Source organism: Lichenostomus cassidix, chromosome 4, assembly GCF_008360975.1.
Source record: "Lichenostomus cassidix isolate B80296 chromosome 4, HeHo_3.0, whole genome shotgun sequence".
Lineage (NCBI taxonomy): Eukaryota > Metazoa > Chordata > Aves > Passeriformes > Meliphagidae > Lichenostomus > Lichenostomus cassidix.
Genome location: NC_139484.1, coordinates 1,190,653 through 1,199,703, shown reverse-complemented (window position 1 = coordinate 1,199,703; position 9,051 = coordinate 1,190,653). Strand labels below are relative to the sequence as shown.

General features: G+C 45.4%; 1 protein-coding gene across 2 annotated transcripts; it reads left to right on the top strand.

The window, feature by feature from the left end:
* The first annotated feature begins 1,153 nt into the window (after positions 1 to 1,153).
* On the top strand, positions 1,154 to 8,158 carry NPFFR2 (neuropeptide FF receptor 2). 2 transcript variants are annotated; one of them, XM_085057516.1, is made up of 5 exons: positions 1,154 to 2,956; positions 4,497 to 4,583; positions 6,176 to 6,516; positions 6,810 to 6,909; positions 7,333 to 8,158. In XM_085057516.1, exons 3-5 carry the CDS (start codon positions 6,201 to 6,203, stop codon positions 8,156 to 8,158), a joined length of 1,242 nt encoding a protein of 413 aa, XP_084913642.1. In that variant the 5' UTR covers positions 1,154 to 2,956; positions 4,497 to 4,583; positions 6,176 to 6,200. The 2 variants fall into 2 exon arrangements, with proteins under 2 accessions (XP_084913642.1, XP_084913641.1); XM_085057515.1 differs by lacking the exon at positions 1,154 to 2,956 and having other exon boundaries at positions 3,581 to 4,583.
* The last annotated feature ends 893 nt before the right edge of the window (positions 8,159 to 9,051 follow it).

The following is a 9,051-nucleotide window of genomic DNA, read 5'->3' as shown; positions in this document are numbered from 1 at the left end:
AACAAATCCCTGTGTGCTGTGGAAGTTGGTCCCAGGGTGGGCAAGGCTGGAATACAGAGCAGCTCATGCACTGGAGTGGGACAGGGCTGGCAGCAGGTGCCTCTGACCCTCTGGCTTTGAGGTTCCAGAGCTGGGGGACACACACAGCCCCCACCAGCGCCTGTGTTGCTGGTGCTGGCAGGGCCAATCCACCTGGGCTGGGAGCTGGAGTGCTGTGCAGAGCTCCGGGACTGGAAAAAGAGCCTGTGGCTGTTAATTTTTTCCTGAGTGACTAAGACAAGTTTATATTATCTTGTTTCACTTTTCTATCAGTAGTAGGTACCTCCAGTGGTAGAAAAGTATCTGCAGCTTGAAGTACCTCATGTTATCCTTTAAATCTGAACCACCCCAGGGGCTGCAAAACATAAAATGTGGTGAGATCAGTTTGGGTTGTTTTGCTGGAGAAAGGGGGATTGAGTGAAACTCTGAGCAAAGGAGGAGCATTTCCTGAGGCTGGCAGGTAGGGTACCTGTAAGATGGCACCTCAACCCAAAAGAATGGACCTGTGCTGCTGCTTTTTTCCAAATGAAAATCCTAGCAAGGAGAACTTACTTCCAGACCTTGCTGTTTGGACTACCGTGGGTTGCAGCTGTTACTTACTGAACAGAACTGGCTTCAACTGGAGTCAAACCAAGAGGTTTCCGAGGTAACCTCTCAGCATGTGAGATTCTTGACATCAATCAGAGGTACCTATCCATGTTATCCAGGTGAGGTTTAAAATTTGGTGTTAATTAAAATCAAGTCAATGAGGCAGCAGTACACGGAAGTTCAAGAGCACGAAAAGGATTAAAATCCTTTAGAGTTGCTCACAGAAAGAATCAATGAGTATTTGAAGTCACTGTGTGGATGTGGATGTGGATGGTGATGTAAAAGGGAACAGTCAGCAGCTAGGAAGGTGTACAGGGAGAGTTCAGCCCTTCCACAACCATTATCTTCCTAGAGAGGTGAGACTGTGCATTTGAACCACTGCTATCACCTTCACAGACAGTTCTTCTGCTGTGCAGCCTGCATAGTTATTTAAGACTAAAGGGATTTATTTGCCTCAAAAAACTAAAGAGACTAAATTTGCCTCTGGGCAAATGCACTTTTGGGAAGTGTTAATGATCCAGCCACAACGTGCCGCACAGGGAGCTCACCTATTCTGCCCTTGGGCTAGGCAGGCTGCTCTGCCTAATTTCTAGTGGGGCATAATCCAATATTCCACAGCCTAGGAACTTCGGTGAGGGGTAACAATGCTCTTTATTGTAACAAGCTCTAAGTAATGATCCCTCATGTCACAAGGTCACGGGCTGTTTGCTTTCATGCCTGTCTCACAGAGGGCAATGCTTCTTCCATGCTAAAACAGATTGAAATCAAACAATTATATGGCTCTTGCTTATTTTTCACATGAAGCAGAGACATCACCTGGTGCAAAGAACCCTTGTGATGCACTCTGCTTTGGGATTGGTTTGGTTTTCTTCTGGTGATTCGCTTTGCAGTGGTTACAGGATCCTCTGTGCCCCCCGTTTTGGGGGGGGGATGCATGAACTAACTACCTGCTGACAGTGCTGTCTCCCTGTACCTGGTGAATTAGCTCACACTGGCTGATGGACTCCTAAAGCACTTATTTTGTTTGCCAATTTTATCCTCCACTGGTACTATCTCATGATTGTCCCATTTTTCACTTTGGTTGGGTGTTTTTTGGATTTTTTTTTTTTTGTTGTTGACCTTTCTACCTGTTCCCCATTTACTCTCCTCACTTTCAGTGCCCCAAATGACAGGGCTGTCAGGGACTGACTCATGAGCAGAGGCTGAACTGAAAGAGGCAATTTAGGAGGCTCATCTCCCATTAATGGGTACTTTAGTGCTGCAAAGAGCCTGGCAGGGATCATTGATTTAGCTGTTCCTTTAGACTAAACCCCAGCAGTTACTGCTAAATGCTGCTAGAGCATCTCTCCAAGGAAAAAAGCTGCAACCAGTCCTGATATTTTGTGGGGTCCCTGCCCAGTTTCCAGTGATGGATGGGAAACTGCTACTTAGAGACTGGATCCCAAGAGAACTTCAGTAATTTCCTACTGGAAGCTTTTAAAATGGGAACTTGCTTCCAAGATAAGGCACCTAAAATCTTATTGCTTGCCAGGCTTCTCAATAAAGTGGCTGCATAAGTGTGCCTGGGTGTGGAAATCTTACTTTAACCTGATTTCAGGGAACAGTTGGCTGAGGTTTTAGTTAAAATTTAAAACAGCCTGTGACACATAAAATAGAGTATATATAAATACATATATATTCAAAAGCTTCAGTGCTGACTGAGCATGAATTAAAAAAAAAAAAAGTAAAATGACAAGGAATAGATAAGCAGCCACAGCTTTAAGGAAGCAGGGTGGAAATTATGAATATATATAAATACAGAGCCATAACAAACTTGTGAATCCCTCACCTGCCATTTGCAGCTCATGATTTACATTTGGGATGTTGCTTTGCAGTGAAATGTTTTTGAACTATTCCCAGTTCAAGTGGATGACTAATCTGCAATTAAGTCTCATGTTTATTACAGCCATCCTGCTGATAGCCTTGTTCTTTATCATTTAAAGTTTGAGATCTTTTAAAAAGAAATACCTTGATAAACTATTTTCTTTGGCCCCAGCTCAGACTATGCAGATAAATGATGCCGAGGGGAGGATAAGCAGTTTAAGCCCATTGAGAAGAGCTCTGTGTGCAACACTTAGATTGGCACATCTCCCTGCCATTGCCCATTTCAAAAGGAGAAATTTGCTTCTCAGGTCGCACTTGTTTTTCTTTATGAAAATAAATGTCAGTAGGAAAAAATAATTTTGTTGCAACTGGCTATTTTTAGGGTGTTTTTTCTTCCACAGCTCCTTTCTCCTAGCTGAAAACGTACTGGAGTATTCAGGCTCATTTGCAGATAAACCACTCTGAGGTAAGTCATACAAAATACCATGGAAATTCTGATAGGTGAAAAAGTTAAATACTTGAAGAGCAAGTTCTATTATCTTAATTCACAAATATCCTCAGAGTTTCTATGTGGCAGCTCAAGCCCTGCATGACCCAGACCCAACACTTCCTGCACCACTCCCTGTCCCATGCCTGAGCCCCAGGAACTAGGAATGGGGGGCTTGGTGTGGCTGCAGGCCCCTCTTGCTCTGGAAGAGAAGCCAAGATGAGCCCAGATTCCCATGGTCTGTGCATGGGGTCCCTGTGGAAGAGCATTTTAGTTTTTTAGTCTGTGGCTCTTCATGGTTCCCTGAGGCAGATGATCCATACATTTCTCTCTCCCTTATTTCTCAGACACTCAGACCAATGTCCTGGTCTTTTTGCCATCCCTCAGGGGCTGTATTTTGCCACTTTCCCACTTTTCAGCAGACTGCGGATCATTTTCCAAGGTCCCTGGGAAATCTCTCTTGTTGTACCATTACTGAATACAGAGTTCAGGACAAGGAGAGAACAAATCTTTTAGCACTTAGCACATTAAATTTTCTTTTTCTACAAGAACATGCTCCTGCTGATCTTCCCATCTCTGAAGGTTCCTCATTTTTATTTCAGCCTCAGAGGATTCTGTGAGGATATTTTACACATAAAAACCAAGACCACAAACGCAGTGGGCTGTGCACAGAGGTGAAGCAGTGGTGGCTGCTCCAGGGGATTTCGTCCATCTGCCCAATATATAAATAATTCCATCACTTCATAATCAGCTTAAACTGCTAGTCTAACAATGGAAAGCTGGTTTTCCATATCCAGAGGAACAACAGTGTCCTGGTCAAGCTGTGAGAGATTGCACTGTGTCTTTGTCTATGGAGGCTGTGACTGGGATTTCAGTAGGGATTGTGGCTCGTGTGTTTGGAAACCCAATGTGGGATAGGGCAGGTTTTCACCCAGGGAGGCTCCCACTTTACTCCTTTGCAGATTTTCTCTGGTATGTTAAATGAAGAAGGGAGGCCTTGCCCATATCAAGTTACCATGTGCAAGCAAATTACTGTTATTTATCATCTCATAATAATTAGGTATTGCATTATTTTTTCCCTTTTCTTAGATGATTTATGTTTCTGTCCTCTGTGCCTCTCTCAATTATTTATCACTGCTTGTTTTAGCTGGCAAGGACCCTGTGAAAATGGAAGGCACTGGCTTAATTTCTCCTTCCAGCCAATCCTCCTCCCCCTCAGCTTCAGGATAATAAAAATCTGTGGAGCTTTTTCATTTTCTGTGATCTGTGGTGTCTGTACAGCAACTTCCCTGTGACTGCCACAGCCAGGATTTCATTAGCACAACTGGGATAAGACACAGCTCCAGTTTTGCCTTGAGGCTGTTTACAACTTCTTGTTTACCAGTTACCAACAAAACTATTCCAGAGATCATTACTGAAGAGATTGGAAGCTGCTGATTCGCAACACGGTGTTGGAAAAAGAGAGAGAACACAAAATATGTATCCAAAATAATGTTTAGATTATTTCTCCTTCTTTTAGTGCAACAGAAGAAAATTTTGTCATGGAATGACAAAGAACCTCTGCCTCAGACCATCCGAGACCTCTGGAAAAGCCAGACTCCAGCAGGTAAGGAAGGAAAGGCACCTCTGCCTGATCTGCTGGGGACAGCACAGGGACAACTGGGACAGCTGGGCATGGGGACTGGGAATCTGGTGGGAGCCAAAAGACACATCCCCAGGCCAGAATGTCTTCCTAAAGCAACTCCTCTGGGAAGCAAAGGATTATGGAAGAAAATTAGTGGATAATAATAACAGTAATAGTAGTGGGGAAGGGATTGTTGCAAAGGGGGCAACAATAAGTCCAAGGGAGCAGGAGAAATATTGGCTTTAAATGAGGTGAGACAGCATCTCCTGGGATTTATAAAGCACAGCTCCAGGTCTGGGATTAAAGGAACAGTGTAAACCCATATTGTCAAATATCTGTATTTGCATTCTGCCAGTGTTCTTCATCTTAAGCCCATGTTTGGGTGCAAGTGCAGCAGTGCTACTTCCTTGAGGGATCAGGAAAATTGGCATTAAAGCACTTCCCACAGGGCTTGCTTTAAGCTCTGGCTGGGGAAAGTATTTGGCTCATCAGACATTTCAATAAAAGTATTTTCAATAATTTTGAAAGCCTGTTGAATAAAAACTAATAAAGATAAATAAGCCTTTCTCCATAAGGACAGCCCCACAGAATGTACAGCTATTCCTACACTTGTTCAAGCACAAAAGCAGCCAGTTTTTGGTGAGGGATTCCAGAATTTTGTCTCCCTACCTGGCTGTGCAGGCATTTAATGAGTATGTAAAATTCAGACCCATTAAAACACTGCACTGCTGCTGATTTGTAAACAGAGAAACCAGGCACAAGAGACCAGAACATGATGGGTTTTCACTGCTCTGCTTGTTCCAAACCTGAGTCACAGCAGAATAAATACTTTTTTTACTGCACTTACTTCCTGAAAGTAAAACACTTGCAGAGGCTTTGCTGTTCATACAAGCTCCTCAGGATTTGGAAACTTATGCTTTAACTTAAATTCCACTTCTATTAAGGAATTTGAAGTGTCTTAAAAACATCTGCACTCATACTTTAATTTCATGCCTTCTGCCACCAATTAATTTTGCTGGTCTTTTGTTAGGAACATTCTACCCTGTGCTTCTTTAGGTATCTTGATCTGGGAGACAAAATAGATGTGGAAAAGAAATTGGAATGCTAGTTCCAAGTCAGGTTACCTGCTTGGAAATGAACCCAGCTCTCTTGTACCTCAGCATGTTTTAAACACAGTGTGGTCCTTCTTGATGCAGACTTTGAGTTATGTAGCTTGTGAGCAGGGAATTAAAGCAACCAACTGTACACAAAGCCATCTCATGTTCATTAAATGGGATACATACAAGAAATTTGGATACATGCAGGCAGAAGGTTTGTGCCACTTAAGAAAGCTTTAATCCCTGTTTTTCAGTGATTAAATTAGTGATTTTTTAGTGATTGTTGCTCAGCCACCTCACTGCTGCCTGAGTGCACACGAGGTTTGCACTTATTTCAGCACATGGTGTACCCAAAATAGATAATAATACTAATAATACAGTAATATTATGATATCCCATTTCAAATAATACTAATATCACATTCCTTCACATTGTCTGCAAGCCGGCTAAAATGACCTTATTACAAAAATCTTTTAGGGCACATTAGAACACGAGGAAGAAAATGGACTCAAACTCTTCGTTGGATTGGCCTCAGGCACTGAATTATAACGGGACATACAAGTACCTCTACTTGGAAGGCAACGTCTCCTACGTGGACTTCTACCTCCACCAGCCTTCAGTGGCTGCTGTCTTCATCACCTCCTACCTCCTCATCTTCCTCCTCTGCATGGTGGGCAATGGGGGGGTTTGTTTCATCATCCTGCGGAGCAAACACATGCGCACAGTCACCAACCTGTTCATCCTGAACCTGGCTGTCAGCGACTTGCTGGTGGGGCTTTTCTGCATGCCCACCACCCTGCTGGACAACATCATTGCAGGTGGGCCAGGGTGCAGGTGGGGCAGGGAGAGCCAGGGGCACGTGGCAGAGGGGCTCTGTGGGCATTTGGAGTCACTGCAATCAGACGTGAGGTCTAGTGGAAGGTGTCTTTCCTTCTCATGGCATGGTGCTCCTGGCCATGGCTGGAACTCTGTGATCTTTAGGGTCCCTTCCGATCCAAACCATTCCCTGAGTCTATAATTCTGCTCAGGAAATGGAAGATGACAGCAAATGATTTTAAGCAGAGTCCTGCAGTGAGATGTCAGCAATTCCAGCTGCCTTTTTTTCTTCCAGGATGGCCCTTTGGGAGCCTGGTGTGCAAGATGAGTGGGATGGTCCAAGGAATCTCTGTTTCTGCCTCTGTCTTCACTCTGGTTGCTATTGCCGTGGACAGGTAAGATGCTGCAGAGTCTGTAACCATCTGACTCTGGCCCTCTGACCATGCTGAGCCCATTCATTAACCCTCCCAACAGCACAATAAATCAGATGCATTTTGTTCCTAAGGCTGTTCAAGCAAAACAAAACGTAGCCAGGTCTAAAAAGCAGCCATAGCAATTTGCTCCTCCACTGGTATCTCGTAAAGGAGGTGCAACTGGGCTATCCCAGCCTGCCTGGAATTGGTTTGTTCCTCAGCCATGAAGCTGGATAGCAGAGGCATTAATACCTGCCTTGGTTAAGTAGAGCAGCAGAATCAGGAGCTGATAGGGAGGTTGAGGAGATGATTCCATCTCTGTTCTTTGAAAACCAGGCAATTTACAATGTGTGTGTATGTTTGCCTGGGTGATGAAGCATTCCTTAAACAGATTCTCTGGCACAGGTTCCGGTGCATTGTGCATCCATTCAAGCAGAAGCTGACCATTCCCACTGCCGTGGCCATCATTGCGGTCATCTGGATCCTGGCTGTGGCCATCATGTGTCCCTCGGCAGTGCTGCTGCAGGTGCAGGAGGAGAAGCATTTCCGAGTGCTCCTGGGCTCTGGCAATGCCACCCGCCCGGTGTACTGGTGCCGGGAGGAGTGGCCTGACCCGGGAATGAGGAAGATCTACACGACAGTTCTCTTTGCCAACATCTACCTGGCTCCCCTGTCTCTCATTGTCATCATGTATGCCAGGATCAGCATTTCCCTCTCCCACACAGCCAGGCCAGGAGCAGGGAAGCGCAGCCAGGAGCAGCGGCACAGCGTGTGGAAGAGGAAACAAAAAGTCATCAAAATGCTCATCGTTGTGACTTTGCTTTTCACCCTGTCCTGGCTTCCCCTGTGGACTCTGATGCTGCTCTCGGACTACGCCAGCCTTTCGGATCTCCAGCTGCAGCTCATCAACATCTACGTTTATCCCTTTGCTCACTGGCTGGCCTTCTTCAACAGCAGCATCAACCCCATCATCTACGGCTTCTCCAATGAAAACTTCCGACGGGGCTTCCAGGCTGTCTTCAGGCTCCAGCTCTGCTCCAGGGAGGTCTGTTGCCAGCCAGGCCCAGGCAATGCCATCCTGCCAGCTGCCTGCTGCCACATCCCCCAGGACCAAGCTCCTCAAAAAGCCAAGGAGGAGGGGAAGCCAGTTAAGAAAGGAAATTGGGTGAATAACCAACAGGATTTGATCATGGAGGATCTCAAAGAGCCTTGCAACAGTGGGATCAAGTGAAACACGCTATGACTCTGTAAATCTCTCAGAGCAGCTGAAACAGGGTTGCTTGAACAATATTTGTGGTCACGTTTCAGCCTGTGAGTAATCCCTCATCCTGTGACTTTCATGGACTGAAATACTGGAGATAGAGTCTGTAACTTGCTAGTCCCTGGATTTTCTTGTGGCGGTGCTCACGTTGCTGCTGCCTGGACATTGTGAATGCTAGCTGGGTCCTGCCCAAAATTAAAACATTTTCCATCACATTCCACTTATTCCTCTTTCTTGTTGTTATTTCTGTCGTATTCATTATTGGAGCTAGAGAAATAAATAGGAGTGGAAATTTGAGAAATAAAGGATAAAAAACGGCTTTTGTGGTACATTTTTTAGGGGAACTCAGTTTGATTTTGTAGGGGATGTGAGTCACCTAAAAGACTGAAATGTCAGTATGAACGAGAGACAAAAACACTTGCGGGCCCATTGTACCTGCTGAGGTCTGTCAGATCCAAAGAGTGACCTTGGGAACTCCTGGAGTAGGTGAGGAATGCGATTTGTACAAGGACCAGCACAGGATCACACAGCACTACGGCTTGTCCTGTGAGGCCCTCGAGGAGCCAAATCCCAGGTAAGGTCATTCCCCAGGCCAGCCCTCCTTGAGGTAAATGCGAGGGCCTTCCACATTACGACATTCCCAACTGTTCACTACTGACTCCCTCAGTTTACCTCAAAATGGTGCATTTTCTGCACCATAGATTACCGCAAGCTCGCTCCAAAAATTTTCCTGGTCTTATTTTTACGTCAAAATATTCCCGTGACACTCCCCCTCCCCCCCCCCCATCCCTCTCCCCTCAGCCCTCAGCCTGCTCCTGAGGGCAGGGTGGGCAAGGGCGGGGCCCCCTCCCGCTGTCCAATCA

Excerpts from the sequence above, each read along its gene's own strand:
- NPFFR2 (XM_085057516.1), top strand. The coding sequence starts at position 6,201 with ATGGACTCAAACTCTTCGTTGGATTGGCCTCAGGCACTGAATTATAAC. Across the intron at positions 6,517-6,809 it reads GCTGGACAACATCATTGCAG|GATGGCCCTTTGGGAGCCTG; the intron begins GTGGGCCAGGGT and ends TTTTTCTTCCAG. Across the intron at positions 6,910-7,332 it reads GTTGCTATTGCCGTGGACAG|GTTCCGGTGCATTGTGCATC; the intron begins GTAAGATGCTGC and ends TCTCTGGCACAG.